The sequence below is a fragment of the Panthera pardus genome, unplaced genomic scaffold (genome assembly GCF_024362965.1).
Source record: "Panthera pardus isolate Hobbes unplaced genomic scaffold, ASM2436296v1 HiC_scaffold_24, whole genome shotgun sequence".
Taxonomy (NCBI): Eukaryota; Metazoa; Chordata; class Mammalia; order Carnivora; family Felidae; genus Panthera; species Panthera pardus.
In genome coordinates this window covers 137,544,037-137,561,529 of record NW_026526810.1, presented here as the reverse complement: position 1 = coordinate 137,561,529, position 17,493 = coordinate 137,544,037, and the positions used below count along the sequence as shown (strand labels likewise).

At 67.2% G+C, this 17,493-nt stretch overlaps 1 protein-coding gene across 1 annotated transcript in view; it reads right to left on the bottom strand.

Annotated features, from left to right (window-relative positions):
• Window positions 1–734: 734 nt before the first annotated feature.
• Window positions 735–17,493, bottom strand: part of KIF26A (kinesin family member 26A) — a 40,996-nt gene continuing 24,237 nt past the window's right edge. The window contains 13 exon segments of the mRNA XM_053889911.1: window positions 735–1,959; window positions 2,750–2,900; window positions 3,419–3,624; window positions 4,294–7,147; window positions 7,802–7,964; window positions 8,294–8,456; window positions 8,558–8,741; window positions 8,848–9,110; window positions 9,375–9,468; window positions 9,943–10,152; window positions 14,283–14,321; window positions 14,323–14,393; window positions 14,396–14,460. Of these exon segments, the coding sequence (XP_053745886.1) occupies window positions 1,778–1,959; window positions 2,750–2,900; window positions 3,419–3,624; window positions 4,294–7,147; window positions 7,802–7,964; window positions 8,294–8,456; window positions 8,558–8,741; window positions 8,848–9,110; window positions 9,375–9,468; window positions 9,943–10,152; window positions 14,283–14,321; window positions 14,323–14,393; window positions 14,396–14,460 (4,645 nt within the window). The 3' untranslated portion in view covers window positions 735–1,777.

The following is a 17,493-nucleotide window of genomic DNA, read 5'->3' as shown; positions in this document are numbered from 1 at the left end:
TCGGTCTGTCGGTCTGTCCTACTCTGCCCTCTCGGTCTGTCCCTCCTGTCCCCTCTCACTCTGTCCCTGCTCTTTCCCCTCTCGGTCTGTCCCTCCTGTCCCCTCTCGGTCTGTCCCTACTCTGTCCCCTCTCAGTCTGTCCCTCTCTGTCCCCCGTCAGTCTGTCCCTGCTCTGTCCCTTCTCAGTCTTTCCCTGCTCTGTCCCCTCTCGGTCTGTCCCTGCTCTGTCCCCTTGGTCTGTCCCTGCTGTCCCCTCTCGGTCTGTCCCTGCTCTGTCCCCTCTCAGTCTGTCCCTCTCTGTCCCCCGTCAGTCTGTCCCTGCTCTGTCCCTTCTCAGTCTTTCCCTGCTCTGTCCCCTCTCGGTCTGTCCCTGCTCTGTCCCCTTGGTCTGTCCCTGCTGTCCCCTCTCGGTCTGTCCCTGCTCTGTCCCCTCTCAGTCTGTCCCTCTCTGTCCCCCGTCAGTCTGTCCCTGCTCTGTCCCTTCTCAGTCTTTCCCTGCTCTGTCCCCTCTCGGTCTGTCCCTGCTCTGTCCCCTTGGTCTGTCCCTGCTGTCCCCTCTCGGTCTGTCCCTACTCTCCCCTCTCCCCTGCAAGGTTGGTCCCTGCAGGGCTGCTGCAGGGCCGACAAGCAGAAGGTAAGTCCCCTGCTGTCCTGGAGATGCATCCTTCAATGCCTTGAGGCCACCTCACCCCAGGACCCTTGCAGGGCAGCTCGCCCAGTGAGCTCAGGAGCCATTTTAACAACCGATGTGTCTTTTATTCACAAAAGCTGCAGCAAGATGTTATCTACACATTTGTACAAAGGTTTGGACGCCCTTAGAAAATGCACAACGGTCAGAAAACAGAGCCCGTTGTGCCGGGAACACATACCTCAGCAAATTCACCCCTGGTCTGCATTTGGCAAGAAGTGCCTCCCAAGGACCCCTGCCCTGCCCAGGGTGCCCCCCAGAAAGAGCCTGGCCTGAGGAATACCTTCCATAGAAAACCATAAAAACATAGATCATTTGTCTCCAAAGTCCCACTGCAAATACTGCATTTATAGGCAAAATGATACAAAAATATGAACCTAACAGAACCTTTACAAAACCCTTATCCCCCACATTTTTTCTGTGTGTGTTTTCTTTTGTTTTGTTTTTGCTTGTGGTTTTGGTAAGAATTCCTGCCGTAGAAGAAGGCGCCGTGTGCCTTCAGCTCAGCCCGTGGGTGCTGCCCTCCCTGTGTCCTCAGGACAGAGCAGGTCCTCGGGGAAGGGAAGGTGGGCCGTCCCTGCCCGGAGGACCCCCAGTTCCATCTGCAGAGAGAACTGCACGCAGACCCAGGGCCTGGTGACCACTAGGGCCGGCTCTGCCGAGAGGAGACAGCTGTAAAGGAGAAGTGATCCTGACCTTCGGGCCTGCTGAGCCCAGAGCTGTCCTGCTACATGAATCTGCTTGGCTGGAGAGAGGCTCCTGCTGGGCACTTGGATGGCCACCGCGGCCGCCAGGCCACAGCCTGAGCACACCGTCTGCTGGTGTCTTGAGTCCTTAGCACCAAACGCAAAAAGGAGAGAAGTCCAGTTCAAGGTTAAAGGCACTTGTGTCGTTGTCTGGATGGTGACAGTCTCTGTCTCCGCACACTCGTTCCCTGTCCGCTCACTGCACTCGGCCAGCCCCTCCCTCACGCTCCCTCGCCTCTGAGACCCCCGGTCCTTCAGCCGACCCTCTGCATCCTCCTCCCTCCGACCCCTACCACATCCTCGCTCCCTCCCACGCCCCCTCCGCGCACCCCAGTGCCCAGCCTCAGACGTCCACCTCCTGCGGCCCGGGCGTGGCGGCGGGGGCGGAGACGCTGATGTCAAAGCAGGTGACCATCATGACGTGGGCCTTACACAAGTTCACGCACTGCTCCAAGGCGGCCGTGGCGTGCTCCAGGGCCGCCAGGTACTCTGCTGACTCGGGCTCCAGCTCCGGGTCCACCTCGACTGGGGAGGGACAGCAAGCAGCTGGTCAGGCCAGGGGTTCCCACGGGGCCGAGGAAACGCTTCTCTCCCCTCCCGGCTTTTGGGTCCCTGTCTGGGCCAAGGTGAAGGTGAGCAACTGGAGTTCTAGAGGGAGGTAGCTGGCTTAGGGGGGCATCAGGCAAGGGGCACCAGGGTGGTGGGGGCACACTCTAGAGTCCTACAAGCCTGCGCCTCCCGGGATGGGGATATCAGTTCTCCTCCCAGCAGAGGGGCGGGGCTCACACTGCCCCGCCCAGCAGAGAGGGGCGGGGCTCACACTGCCCCTCCCAGCAGAGAGGGGCGGGGCCACAGTGACCCTCCCAGAAGAGGGGCGGGGCCACACTGCTCCTCCCAGCAGAGAGGGCGGGGCTCACACTACCCCCCACCCAGCAGAGAGGGGCGTGGCCACACCGCTCCCAGCAGAGGGGCGGGGCCACACTGCCCCTCCCAGCAGAGAGGGGCAGGGCTCACACTTCCCCTCCCAGCAGAGAGGGGCGGGGCCACACTGCTCCTCCCAGCAGAGAGGGCGGGGCTCACACTACCCCCCCCCCCCGCCCAGCAGAGAGGGGCGTGGCCACACCGCTCCCAGCAGAGGGGCGGGGCTCACACCGACCCTCCCAGCAGAGGGGCGGGGCTCACACTTCCCCTCCCAGCAGAGGGGGCGGGGCCACACTGACCCTCCCAGACGAGGGGCGGGGCCCACATTACCCCTCTCAGCAGAGAGGGGCGGGGCCACACTGCTCCTCCCAGCACCGAGGGGCCGGGGACTCACACTGCTCCAGCCAGCGGCCAGGCTCCACCATCAGCCGGCCCTGGGTCTCGGCCAGCTCCCCGCACAGGTGCTCACGCTTGGCCTGCACCTCTCGTAGCCTCTGCTGCCTGCGCTCAGCCAGCCGCAGCGTGGCACTGTTGCACGCCGGACCCTGGGGGGCAAGGGATGCGCGGGGTGGGGGTGGGGGTGCTCAGGCATGGAGGGCAGCCCACTCCCATGCTCTCCCACCATCCCCAGCTTTGGTAGGAGGGTCTCCCTCCAGCCCCCAGGCCTGGGCCAATGTACGGTGGGGCCTCAGAGGTGGGCAGGGATCAGACCTGGGCCCCCCACAAGGTGGGGCTCCCACCAGGTGCTCCCAAAGCAGCCTGCCAGTGCCTGGGCCCAGGTTGTGGGAAACAGCTGTGGTAAAAGCTCCATCAGATGCAACTCCAAGGACAACAGTGGTGACCTCAGGACCCCTCGGACCACCCACTCTGCCCAAGTGGGCATCAGCGCCACCACAGGTTCAAGGTTGGGTAGTGCTGGTTCCTACCTTCTCCACATCCTGGGAAGGCTGAGGGCAAGAGGGGAAAGTAGGGTCAGCTGGCCGCTGGGCCACACCCTCCAGGGCCCACCCTGCCATCCCAGGACCCCTCACCACCAGCCGCCCAGCCCCCCACTGGCCCTGACCTCAGGCGGATCCTCCCTCGGGAGCGGGCGGTGCCGCTGCAGCCGCTCCACGTCGTCGATCTCATACACCTTGATCTCGAAGGGCTCCTTCAGGGAGCCGGCCAGGGGCGGGGGCAGGTCCACCCACTGCCCGGGGAGGCTGGGCTTGCGGCCCAGGGCAGCCGTGTCGGGCATTGGGGCTGGGATCAGCCGTCTCCTCTGCAGACCTGGAACAGAGAGCCGGGCCCTGGATGCGCGGAGACTGGGGGGCCCAGGCCCAGGCCCCAGCCCCGGCCCAGCCTGCCCAGGGCCTGAGAGAGAAGACAGCACCGGGGCCAGATCCAGAAATCCCCAGCCTCTCCAGGCCACTTGTCACCTGGACAGCCACTCCAGCTGCCCCTTACAGCCTCCTGGTTGGCCCTCCCCTAAGGGCAGCCCTCAATACCCCAGCCAGCCAGGCTGAGGCCCAACATAACACTCCCTAGCCCAGCTGCCCCAGGACAGACTCCTGAGCCAGGCCTGAGGGGCGCCCCACCCATAGCTCCCAGGATGTCCCTCCCTGCTCCCCACCCCCACCCTCACGCCCCAGCCACACACACACACACACACACACACACAGAGCAAGGAGCTGGCCCTGTCCCCCCCAGGTCAGGGTAGGAGGCAGGAGCGGCCATGGCAGGGGGCTCCCATGCAGCTAGGCCCGAGCCCAGGGAAGCACCTGACTGGGAGCCCCAAATGCAAGGCCTCCCCCGGCTCCCGGTGCCCCGTCGGGGTGACCCGCACAGACTTGCACTCGCCAGCCTGCTCTAACAGCACAGCCCCAACCTCGGGGGTGGCAGGGGGTCAGAGGAGGGCACGCGTAGGTGCCAACAGCGGAGGGCAGCACCCACACCCACCTGTGGCCCTCTTCTTGGGAGACCTGAGGCTTCGAGAGCGAGCGCCGGGGGAGGCGGCCCCACTGTCGCTCATGGAGTCGGGGGCAGAGGAGGCACTGCCGGTGGCCTCGCTGTCGCGGAGCACGCTCTCATAGCCGCTGCTGCCACCGCTGTGGTAGAACAGGGCGGTGCGGCCCATGGCGGGCGGGAGCTCGCCACTCAGCACGCTGCTGTTGTCGCTGCCGTGGCCGCTGCTGCAGCGCTGGGGCCTCCGTGGGGCAGTCACCTTGCTATAGGGGGAGGGCAGCGCCGGGCCCGTGGGCGGCCGCTCCTCCCCCACGTTCACACCGCTGTCACTGCCGCTGTCCGAGTCCACTGAGCCCCAGGGGGGGCCACCTCTGCCAGGGGCTCCGCTGGCTGCCAGCTCATTGACACGGCTATGGGCGGCCCGGAGCGCCTGCTTGGTGCCCATGATGGTGCCGCGGCTGGCCTTGGCCCCCATGCCAGGCACTGCCCGTGGGGCCACCCGAGGCGCCATCACAGGGCCACCAGGGGTCCTGCCCACTGCTGGGGTTAGTGGCTTCACGGGAACACCCGGAGCCCTCGACCCACCAGCTGCTAGGCTGCGGCCCTTGCCCCCTGCGGCCGGGGGCTTCGGGGCCCCCACTCCCTTGGCTGGGCTGCCCCTACAGGCAGGAGCGGGCCCAGGCGTGGGGCTGGTGGACGGTACACCCAGCCTGGGCACGGCCCGGGCTGGCCTCCCGGGAGCTTCCCTGGCCTTGCCGCTGCTGTGCCCCAGGAGCTCACACCGCTCCAGAGAGCCGTGGGTGGTGGGACGGGACACTGCCTCCGCCTTGCCAGCCCTGGCCTTCAGGCTCGACGTGGCCCTGGGGACGGAGTGGTCAGCCCGGCCACCGGGCCTGGCCTCCTCCTCCCCTCGGGGGAGGGCGGCAGCCGCAGGTCGCGAGAGGCCCCCGGCCTGGGGAGCGGCCAGACCTGGGCCGCTCTTGTGCTCCAGGCTGGATTTGCGCACAGGAGGGGCTGGGGGGGCCGCCCCGCTGGGCCTCGGGAAGAGGCCTCCCTTGGGGACCACACTTTTCTTGCGGCTGGGGGCATCCTTCGGGCCGCCCAAGCAGGCAGCTGCGTCGGCCAGGGCGTCCCTGCAGGATGCGGTGGGTGTGCTCACACCCAGTGTGGTGGCCCCCCTCCGCAGCGGTGGGATCTGAGCCACGGCCTCCGGCCTGTGGCCTGCCCTGGCTGCCACCTCACAGCCGTCCACGACCCTGCGGGCACAAGGCAGCACAGGGGCCGGGCTGGAGGCCCTGCCGGCAGAGACCCCCTGGAGGGCACCACATTCATCTGCCCGCAGCAGCCAAGGGTCCTCGAACAGGCCTCCGGGGCCCGGCGGGCTCGGGGCCAGGCGAGGGCAGCCTGCGCGGCTGGCCGCTGAGGGAGTCCTCGGTTTCCGGGGAAGGCTGGAGTGGATGGTCTGAGCCGGGGCTGCCCCCCATGGGGACACGGCCGGGCACTCCCGGCCAACTCGGGCGGGGGCTGCGGCGGCCGCATCCCCGGGACGAGCACTCCGGGCCGGGCCAGGACTGTCTGATCGCCCGTGCTCTGCGAACCGACAGCGGCCATCATCCGGGGAGCTGCCCAGGACGGGGGGGCCCGGAGGGTCGGGCCTTGCCGGCGAGTCAGGGCCGGCCCCGAAGGGAGGCTGCGGCGCGGGGCTGTGGCGGTCGTCCGCGCTCACGCTGACCTCGCTGAGCCGAGAGCTGATGGAGGAGCCCTGGCTGCTCCCGGCCCAGGCTGCGCCCTCTGAGGGCCCGCCGGGGGCCTGGGTGGTGTAGGCATCGAACTCGTCGTTGATACTGCTAATGATGCTCACCGGCCTCGAGCCGGAGGCCAGAGCCTGCAGAGAGCAGTTGCTGCCGAAGCTGGCCAGGCTGGCGGGGCGGCCGGAGCCGGTGAGCCCGCCCAGAGACAGCTCCTCCACCACCGTGAACACCAGCTCGTCCTCGCCGTTCAGCTCCACGGGCTGCTGCAGGGTCACCGTGGTGGTCAGCAGGCCCCGCTCCAGACGGCGGCCTCGTGCAGACGGGCAGGGGCGGCCGGTCTGCCCGCTCATGCCCACGGGGGGTGTCCGTGCCGCACCATCCGCGTCCGTGCCCCCGGGGTCCTCGGGGGCTGGGCCGGCTTCTGGCTGCCGAGGAGGCGGAGGGGCCGGGCCAGGCAGTGGCCTCCCGCCTCCGCCCGCGGCGACCTTGTCCGGCCCGGGCGGCGCAGGCCTAACGCTGCCTCCCTCCCTCTGGTCGGCACTGGCCCTGGAGGGCTCTGGGGCACCCCGGTGGGTGTCCGGGCCGGGGCTGCCTCGAGGTGTGCTGGCCGCCAGCGGGGAGCCCACAGCCTTCCTGGGGGCGGCGGCCTCGGGCGGGGAGGGCCTCCTGGCCCCGCAGGCCGGGCCGGGCTGGGCCCCACTGGCGACGCTCAGGGTTTCGGAGGGGCCCTCGCTGCCGTCGATGCCCTCCAGCCGCTCCTGCAACTCGGCGAAGGTGCTACAACGGAAGTGGTCGGCGTCTCGAGGGCCCTGGGAGGGCCTGCGGCGGCTCAGCGCGGGGATGATGGGCACGAAGTCAGGCGGGCCCTCGTTGTCAGTGAGCTCGCGGTCGGACAGTGCCGTCCCGCCAGGCCCCACGTAGATGACGGTGTCGCAGGACTGCTCACTGCTGGACGAGCACTCGGGGTCTCCGGGTGAGCTGGGGGCCAGGCGGCCAGGGTCAGGGGCCATGGAGCGGCGGAAGGGTCGCAGGTGCGGCGGGCGGCGGGCGCGGCCTTCCTCACAGGAGCTGTCCCCGCCCGAGGAGCTGGACGCGTACTGGGGGCAGAGCAAGCGGGTGAGCGGCCTCCTTACCCACCGCTCACCGCCCCCCCCCCCTCTGCCCCCGCGCCCCAGCGACACGTGCCGCTCACCGCCCGGGAGGACGCGATGGCAGCCACGGCACCGGGGTGGCCCCTGGGGTGGGGCCGCCGCAAGCCCCAAGCACAACCGCACCTTCTCCGGAGCCCAAGGAAATAGCATTAAGCCGAAACACAGGGACGCAAGGACACGCGGCCACAGCCACACCACCCGTAACTGCGAATCCAGGATTCAGACCCAGGTCCATGTGACCCCGGGGTGGCCCTCACGCCACCCTCCTGCCCCTCGGAGGGCTGCCCGGGAAGTTTTCTGCTGGTTGGCGCCAGGGGGCCACGGGGACCCCGCCAGGTTGCCCGGACCACAGGCCTACCCCTGTGCTGGAGACACAGAGGCCAAGCAACCCCAAGCCCCCCTCGGGGACAGGCTCCAGCCCTGCGTCAGATGCCCCGGGCCCGGGCCCGGCTCCCTACCTTCTCTGGGCAGAGCCCCACGGGGCCAACCAGAGATGGGCAGCAGGCGCCCCACCCCACCAGGCAGGGGCCCTCAGAGGACGCAGGACCCCGGTGGGGGGGGGTCCTCAAGGTGGGAGGGGCAGAAGGAGGCGGAACGGACCTTGACCTTCTTCCTGCGCAGGCGGTGAATGCGGGCAGCCAGCTGCACGGTGCTGAGCGTTTCGGCATGGCGTGCTGGCGCGTCTGAGACGTGGGCAATCATGGTGGCTCGGCAGCTGGGGGCGGCCAGGGACTCACGCAGCAGCATGGTGAGCCTGTGCTCCCTGGGGGCGAGGGTTGCTCAGAGGCTGAGGGCCCGGGGAGGGGACGTCAGGGTGGGAGGCTGGGCATGCGGGGTGCTACGGGGCGGGGGGCGGGGGAGGGCAGGACACAGGCCCCTCGCCGGGACGGGGCCGTGCCTGGAGCCCAGGCTCCGGTCGGGCAGCCACCCCGTGGGGGCCCCCCCGACGGCAAGGCCCGGAAGACGGGGACGAACAGAGGACCAAAGAGCTCAGGGGTCCAGACGTACTGGGCAGGCCCGCCCTGCCCTCGGCTGGTTCCCCGGGGGCCACCCCAGGGCCGGAGCCCGCCCACCGAGGAGCCCGCCGTTCACCTGTAGGGCACGTGCTTGGCTCCGCTGACCAGGGCCAAGATGACGCTGCCCAGAGCCGACAGAGACAGGCACGGGGGGCCCCCGGAGGCCTCGCCGCCCCTGCCGGGCGCCCCCTCACAGCTGCCCAGGTCGATGAGATGCAGGCGGCTGCGGCCTCCAGACACTGAAACCACAGGGCAGGAGGGTGACGGCAGGGCCCCAGGGCACCCAGACCCCGCCCGGGCACGGCCCTGCGGACGGGAGCCACACCGGGCGGACACCTACTTCCGCCGCGGCCGCACTTCTCCATGCGGTACTGGTAGACGTGCAGCGTGAAGAGCGTGTGCGAGCCGCACCGGGCGCCCTCGCTGCAGCCGGGCCGGCTGGTGCTGCGGGCCGCCAGCGCGGCGTCCAGGTAGAAGGCTGCCTTCTCGGCCGTGGGCGCCCGGAGCTCGCTCTGGTTCTGGAGCTGGGGACAGGCGGAGGGGACAGCGCCCCACAAGCTGCGGCCCGCGCCTACCTCCCCACGGCCCCCTCGCAGCCCCCCCGAGACCGCACGCGGGGCCACGGCATACCTGCGCCCCACACCCCGGGTCCTCGCGCAGGTACACGCCCGGGGACTGGGCGTCCTGGAGGCTGCCGGAGGCCACCTCGGCCAGCAGGTCCCGCAGGCTCTCGTCGGGGCCGCACACCTCCGCGGCCGACACGCGGACGGAGAAGCGGGTGCCCGTCCTCTCCTTGCGCTCGTCGATGAGCCTGAAGAGCCAGGAAATGGCGCAGGGCACGACACCCAGGCTCTGAGGCGAGCTGTCCTTCCCGATCATCGTGTAGGACTTGCCTGGGGGCCACGTGGGCGTGTCAGGGCCCCCCCACTCAGCCCGACATGCCCTGGGAGCCCAGCCATACCCGGCCTCCTCCCTGGACCTGCCCAGGGCCCTCGGGGCCGACTGGGGGCCACTGAGACCTAGGGGGCCTCCTCCAGTCCAAGGCCCCCTGCCCTCCAGGACGACAGGGTTTGGGCTTTCCCTCCGTGCAGCCCCCTCCCCACCGGGAAATGAGGCCCAGAGACTGCAGAGAGGGGATGGGGGGGGGGGGTGCTTACCAAGGCTCATGTGGCCAAAGGAGAAAATGCAGCCATCAGCCCCCCCGACCACTGCCTGGAGCACGTCAGCCACTGTCCCGGAACAGACCTCAGCCTGGGAGGAGGGGGCCCCGGGTGTCAGGCAGGCACCAGAATGGAGGGAGTCGACACCCAGCCTCCCACCACGCCTGTCTGTCCCCAGCTCACAAGGTGGCCAGGCCGGCACGCACAGGACCGAGGACACAGACCTCCACGTGCACACGGGACACACACGGATGGGATACAGACACACAGCGCACAGGGCATGAGCCTCCAGGCACACAACTCACACTGCCGTCGTGGAGACCACACCACACCCAGCACACAAGCCTTCCACAGAGCCCACCAAAAATCGTGCACTTCCCCAGGCCAGCAGCAGAGTCGGAGACCCCCTGGGCCGGGGCCAAGGAGGAAGGGAAAGCAGAAGGGGCCGGGCCTGGGCCGCTGGCCTCGCTCTTGCCGCCCTCCTCCTTCCTCGCTGGGCACCAGGAGCAAGCACAGGCCCGGCCCTGGCCCCGGCCCCGGCCCCGGGGGTGCCCGCCGCCCTCACCTGCTCCGAGTCCTGGGGGAAGACCGCATCGAAGGCAAACATCTTGGGAGCCACAGCGGCGGCTCGTCGGGGGCCCGAGCTTCCTGGGGGCCCGGCGGCCGGGTCGTACAGGGTCACCTGCTTCTTACGCGGGTCCACCTTCAGGAAGGACGTGGGCTCGGCCGAGTGCTGCGCCCCCTGTGCCGGCCAGATTCGCAGCATGACCTTCACCTGGCAGGGGAGGCGGGAACGGGCATCTGAGCAGCCGCCCGCCCAGCGGCCGCTAATTACAAGGCAGGAGGAACTCGCGCGAGTTGAGACAGCGGGCCAGGCCCCGGCACGGGGATCCCCACCGCAGGAATGTGGATGCCTGCACCCCAGCTCCAGCCGGAGCAGATCCCGTAAGAGATCAGCCAGGCAGGCAGAACGCGAGGCTCAGTGACAGGATGGGAGCCTGGTGTGGGGGCAGTCAGCACAGGAGGAGGAGCAGGGGCCAGGACAGGGGAGCACGGAGTCAGGGAGCACAGGGTGGAGGAGCATAGGAGGAGCATGGGGTCGGGGAGGACGGAGGGGGAGGGGGTTGGGTGGTGGAGGACAGCAGGGGGGAAAGTCAGGAGTGGGGGAACAGGCTTTGGATGCCCCCGTGAGCACAGGGATGGAAGTGTGGCACCACAAGTGTACCCGCCTACCCTCGATGTGGGGTGTCTGGCCCGCTCACTGACTCAGGTGCAGAGCTGGAAGCTAAGCGAGCTCAACCCGAAGGCACAGAGCCCCTGGGACCAGAAGGAGCCCCTGGCACACACACAGCGCGGCTCTCGGCCCGGCGACCCCCTCCCAGGCCCACCTCCATCCCAGGAGGGAGGAAACACTGACAGGTCACACAGCCTGAGACCCAATCCCAAACTGAGGGCAGAGGGAGAAGGAGGGAGGGAGGGGCAACCAGAACAGGCCGCAGACACAGCCACCCCCCCCCCCCGCCGCCGAAGGAAGATGCACAGGCCACACTCCTGCCCACGGAGCCCCGCCCCGGGGTGCTGCCCCGCACCCCCCACCTCAGCGGCCCCAGGTCAGCAGGCCGTCAAGTACAGCTCCCAGGAAAGCAGGCACGGGATGGGGACTGGGGCGGCCCCCCAGTGAGGATTCCCTCCCCACGGCCAGAGCAGGGCGGCCCCAGCCCCCATGTCGGTCCAGCCTCTGCCTCCTCCAGGGAGCCCCTGCCTCTACCTCCTCAGGGAGAGGAAGAACAAAGGCACAAAAGGGGGCTGGCTGGAGAGCCATGATGCCCTGGGAGGGGAAGCTGGGGGAGCCAGCCGGGGACCCAACCCCAAACCCCACACACTGGCGGGGGTCCCGGCCAGCAGGAGGACACGGTAATCCTCCCCAAGAAAAGGCTCAATTCTGCCAGGAGGTGTTGGCGACACTGAGGCCTGGCCAGGGGGGCACAGGTGGGGGAGTGGAGGAGAAAGAACAGGGCAGGATGGGGGAGGGTGTTCGCCTGGGGGCTCTGACAGGTGACCGCGCAGCCTCAGCTCCCGCGTGACCCTAAAACCAAAAATAGACACAAAGGTGTGCCCCCCACCCCTGTGCCAGGCTCCGTGGAAGACTGGCATCCACACAGCTGGACCACCAGCCCTGTCGCCCCCAAGGGAACAGAGGCTCAGCGGGGAGGGGGGCCGGGACCTGGCCCCAAGAGCCCAGCGCAAGCTGCACTGCAGACACCCCAAAACCTGCGTGGAGAACAAACACCCCAAACTACGTCTCGTGCAGGGCCGTGACCAGGATGCGCCCCCCGTGAGCTAGGGCGCCTCCTGGGAGGGGCGCCAGACCCCACTTTCTGCTGAAGGACACCACCTTCCACTCCCCAATGAAGTCTTCGATTTCTCCGCTACAGCGTAAATCAAATTACCAGACTCATTTCAGAGCCAATATTTTTCACGGATTTAATTGTAAGTGACAGATACATACGCGGGCAAGATTGGTTTACTGTGGGTAGTTCCGCGAGGCCCGTCTTCTCCCCTTCAGCACGTGGCAAATTGACATGCAAAATCGCTCCAGGAAGGGGGGGTACGTTCTCAGGGGAGAAGCGGAAAGAAAACACTTTTCTGCTGCACTCCCCGAACCTGGGCTCCGTCGGGCGAGAATCGATTCCTTTATTCCCCGACGACACGAACAAAACTATTTCATTTCCAAATGCTGCTGCCAAGCAGACGACAACGTGCAGTTCGCGGTAATTTCTGGCAATTTTTTTTTCAGCATGAACTCCTGGCCACTTCAGGAGCCAAATGGGTTGTGCAGATTGGAGGGGGTTCCTAGGGGGTGAGGCCCTCCACCTGGGCTCCTGCAGGGCAGGAAATGCTCCCGGTGCTGCCTTCTGGAGCCAGCGACATTCATCCCCACTCAGGGACCCACGGCCTGGCCTGCAGGGAGGGCGCAGAGCGGCCGTCGCCCTGTCCTAGCCGAACGCACAGGCCATTGTCTGCAAGGATCCTGTCATCACAGCCAGGAAACGACAGGGTCTTTGCACCAGACAAGGGCATCAAGTCTCTTCCCTAAATGTTCAGATATTACAAAGAGCCGGGGAATGCTGCCAGGTAGGGAAAAAACACGTTTTGCATAAAAAAGGGCTTCCACTCCTAAGAGGTGGCCCAGGCGGGCGAGGGGGGAGGGGGCGCCGCTCAGCACCCACAGAAGCGATGTCTTTTTTAATACTGCAAGATGATGAATTACCTTAAGTAGCACATTAATGTCAGGAATTGAGTGTAATCTAACTTCTTTTCTGTGACAATATTAAACGCCTTTCAAGAGGCATTTCTGACTATGCGACATTCGTGCAAATAACAGCCCGGGAGCCAGGGAGGGGGCACTGGGTGGGCAGTGAGTGGACTGGGGGACAAGGGCTCCATGTGGAGGGACGGGGGCAGGGGGTGGGGAGGGAGCTGGTGTACCACAGAGGAGACCCTGCCCCAGAATACTTGGGTGGGGACCCCAGAAGGAGGTGGCAGAGGCTTGCTACACCCCATAACACGCCTGAGACACGAGGCCCGCCCTGCCCACCACCCCCCCCCCACCTTTCAGAGAGAGCTGGCCGAGGGAGCCAGCGACAAGGGAGAAGGCCAAGGTCAGAGCTGTTAGAGCCCTGTCCCGCAGCCACTCTGCTCAGTCGGGGTTCGTGTCCCCAACACATACACCTGCAGGTGGGCGGCGCTGAGGTTCCCAGGACCACCTACGTGGCGAGGCTTGTCGGGGTGACAGGCGTGAGAGAAGGCTTCCAGCAAGAGCAGGCTGGCAGTCGCTTGAGGAGGAGGGGCACAGCGGGGAGGGCGGGGGGCAGGGAGCGTCAGGGGAGTGGTCCGGGGAGTGGCTCGGGCCCCAGGCAGGGGACCCTCTGTGAACACATCAGACCCCTCTGCAGCCCAGGCGCGTGGGGCAGACTGAGCCCAGGGGAGCATGGACCCAGCCAACCAGCCTCTGCAGGGTGAGCCTCTGGGCGCTGGAGAGGCTGTGCCCAGTGCCCGGGTGGGTGGCCGGCCGGCCGGGGGGCAGGGGTGTGCGGCAAGGGGGCCACCCCAGTCCCAACCACCCTCGGGGAGGCACCTGGGAGTGGCCAGCACACAGAGTGTGGGCAGAAAGTCAGGGGAAAATGTCGGGGTACACACTCAGGGTCAGGTCCAATGCTCACCCCCACGGCTGTGTGACTGTGCCTCAGTCTCCCCACCCTCCATGGGCACAAAGAGCCCACCTCACAAAGAGCCCAGCTAACATGCTCACGCAGACCCCACACATGCAGGACCCCGAGCCGGGCAGGGTGTAGTTCCCAGCAAACCACATGGGGCCAAGACGGAAACCCAGTATGGGCAAAAGGCCACAGGAGCCAGGGGTCAGAGCCAGGGGCCAGATGGCCTGTTCCAAGACCAGGCAGCTGGGTTCCTTCCCCCGTCTGGGCCTCAGTTTCACCACCTGAACCAGCTGATCATACGTTCCCCTTTCCAGGGGTGGTGGCAGCTGGGATCTGCCCGGACTCTGAACAGCGGAGGGCAGCGTCCCAACTGACACACGGTAGGGGGGCTCCTGGGGGCCAGACCCCAACCCCCAGTCCCCAGGAAGCCCTGACTGTCCCACCCCACTCTGAGGCCACAACATGCCCCTGGGACCTCCACCGCAGTCTCCTAGGCTCGTCGCCACCCAGAGCAGCCAACGTGGGCCTGCGCCTCAGTCTCCCTGTCCGTACCCCACTTCATCCAAGCTGGGAGAAGGAAGCAGGATCTTTCCGCCTCCTGCACCCTCCCAGCACCTACTCAGACACCCCTGCTTCGTCCCAGCCACCAGCCCCCGGGGTCACCTCCAATCAGGAGCAGGCCTACCTTTCCGACACCGCCGAGGTTGTCCTTCACCTTGGAGGCGGGCCCTGAGCAGGCAGGGGGGCGTGGGGGGCGGCCACAGCTGCAGGACCCCGCTGAAGTCCGTGGGGTAGGGGAGGCGCCGCGGGCAGCAGGGGCTGGTGGCGGATGAGGTTTCTTGCGCTTGGAGGCCAGGCTAGAGCTTCTGGGCAGCCCTGGGGAGGGGAGGACGGGGGCCGGTGGGGGCACTCAGTGCTGTCCTTCTCACCTGCCCCACCCCGGGTGCGACCCACAGCCCGTACGGCCCCAGGGCTGGGGTTGCTGTGTCCTATCCCTGGCGGCTGGCTCAGTGCAGGCCGGGTCTCCTCCAGCTGCCCTGGGCCCCCTGCCCAGCAGCTGCTGGGGGGGTGGGGGAGGGGGTGGCTGGAGCGTGCTGGGGTCAGCACTCCTAGGCCGGGGCACCCAGGCGTGTCGACTTAGTCTCTGTGCCTCGTCTCCCCATCTCTAACATGGGTTGCCATGACCAGCACAGGCTCTTGTGTGCAACCCCGATGAGCTGAAGGGTTCGAAGCACCCTGCAAACCGGAGGAGCTCAACAAAACCTAGTGTTCCCATGGTTACCGTGGCCCCCGGCCCCCTCCCCACCATACCGGCATCCTCAGCCGGGCACTCGAGCCCTGCACGGTGTAGCCCCACCGACCCCACAGCACCCCGGGGGAATGTGCAGACCCCCTGAGTTTTAACCCACCCCGACATCCGGTGCACGTTTGAGAAGCACTGTTGTGAACCCCCAGGGGACCGTCACAGGCACACGTGCCCCACGGGCCACCACGCTCCCGCAGGGGCTCCCGCAGCCGTCCAGCACATCCTCCCCCGGCACCACGTTAGAGTTGGCTCGCGTCAGCCCCCGGAGCCCGCACCCTCCACTGCAGGCCACCAGGCTACCCGGCACCCACCCCAGGCTCCCAGCACGGTGACACCAGGTGACACAGATACGAAAGAACACACCGTGGGCCCCGGAGCGCGTTCAGGCTCCGTGCCCGGTGCGCAGATGGCCTGGCCTCATCACCTGTCCACGCGGGTGGGGCCCCCGTGAAAGGGGGGCAGCCGGGATGCGATCCGAGCTCGGGGCTGAAGCACCTGTGGCACCCGCGGGCTCCACCTCTCTTCTGCACCCCGCGGTGCCCGCCCAGCCCTCAGCCAGCCTCCCGCTCAGCCATCTACCGCCAGCGTTTTGCTTAACCCCACTCATCTTTAATAGGAGTTGTCTTTTAAGAGACCCCAGGGACGGCTTTCCTCCTAGTGAGGTGTCATGGCGGGAAATAAAAGTAATCTACGATGCGTGGCAGGTCCTTAATAGAGTGGTGGCCGGTGGTGCCGGTGCGTGCCCGGGCCGGGTGGGGCGGGGGGTGTGGAGAGTGGAGCCCACAAGCTGTCCAGGAGGAGCCCAAGCATCTGGGGCGCAGGGAAGCCCCGAGCCGGGCCACCGGGCTTCTCTGGCCACAGACCAACAATAACCCGATTCCCGACTGAGCCCACGTACTTGTAAACCTCAGAACTCCCTGCAAGGAGAAGACCTTCGTCCCACCCCCCACTGCCTGAGAATCACAGCAAGTCAGGGGCAGAAGGGGCCTGGCAGCATCGCCTGAGGGCAGGGGACAAGAGCCACTCTGAGAAGGCAAGGCCTCGGCCACAGCCCAAACTTGAGTGTGACCTGTCCCCGGGGTCAGTCAGGGCCGGCAGGGCGAGGACCAGGGAGACCTGGGCAGGGGCTGTGGGAGGAAATGAGGCCATTTCATCAGAGCCTCGGCTCCTGGGGCTCCTCCGCCCGGCCCCGCTGCCCAGCCTTGGACTCCTGTCCTGGACCCCAGCCACTCCGGGTTCCGCAGAGGCTTCCTGCCAAGCACTCAGGGGCGGGGGGGGGGGGGGGGGGGGGGGGGCTGTAGCAGGACTTGGAGAACATTAGCGCCCAGCAGGCAGCCCGGCCCCACCTGCCCCACACTGCCCCCAGGGGCTGAGGTGGCCAGGGAGGGTGGGACTCTGAAGGACTACGAGGCCCCAGGATTCATTTCCTCCTCTGTAAATAGGTACAGTGGTGCTCATTCCCAGGATTTCAGGAAAGCCCAGCACGGAGGGGCCGCCCAGCACGAGTGTGTGGAGGGTGTCTGCCAGGCCCTCAGGCCGATGGAACAGGTCAGCAGCAGACAGCCCTGGCCAAGGCAGGCCTCCCCCACGCCAACAGCCGGTTCCCTGCTCCTCCCTAGGTCGGGCAAGGTCGGCCTGGGACCCTGGTGCTGTGGGGGGCGGGGCATCCTGAACCCACACTCCTAAATCCCCGGGGGACGCAGGGGCTGAGAAGGACCCAGGGTTGATGGGTAAGGTGGTGGAGGAGGACGGAGCAACTCCGGGTCACAAGCTCCAATCTGCACGACCAGAGGGCAGTGCTCTCTTTGCCTGGTGGGTCACACACGAGGCCAGATGGCTCCTGTTCCCTCCGTGATCCTCTCAAGAGCCAGGGGTTTGCGGCACAGACCTCAGTACAGCTGGTCACCCTCAGGGCCCTGGCAGCAAAGCACGGCGAGGTGTCCTTCCCCCAGACACGTTCCGGTCACGCCTGGACAGGGGCTGGGCCTGGCACTCTCTGAGGTCCCGCCAGCCCTGGGAGTCGGGAATGCTGTCGGCCAGGGCTCCACCCTACGGTCTGACCTAACTCAGGGCACCCTCTCCTCCCTCCTCAGCCCTGCGGTCGGCCCCCAAGGGGCTGGGAGCTGAGGAGCTGGGCCCTGGCCCGCCTGGCCCTCCAGGTCCTGCCCTTACAGGCTCACCCCACCAGGCATGACTCAAAGACATGTCACTGCATTAACAAGGGCCCAGGACGGGCACTCTCTCTTTTGATGAAATCCAGGCCCCTGTTAACAGGGACAAACCCAGCAGCCACACCTCGGTGTCTATGGCCCGGGGGAGGGGGCCCCTGGGGGCCGGGCTTGCCATTAAGGGCTGCAGATTTCTGGAGGCCCAGGCCTGGTTTCTGACCAGGGAAGGTGGAGAGAGCAGTGGGAAGGTGCCACCAGGCCTCACAGAGGCTAAGAGAATACACAAGCACCACACCCAGGACCATGAATGCCCACTGCGTTGTCGGAGGTGGGGGCCCAGGGCGGGACCTGCAGGGGTGAGGAGTAGGGAAGGCGAGACATGCCGGGAAGTGCAGGCAAGTCTGAGTGGTCGGGCTCTGAAG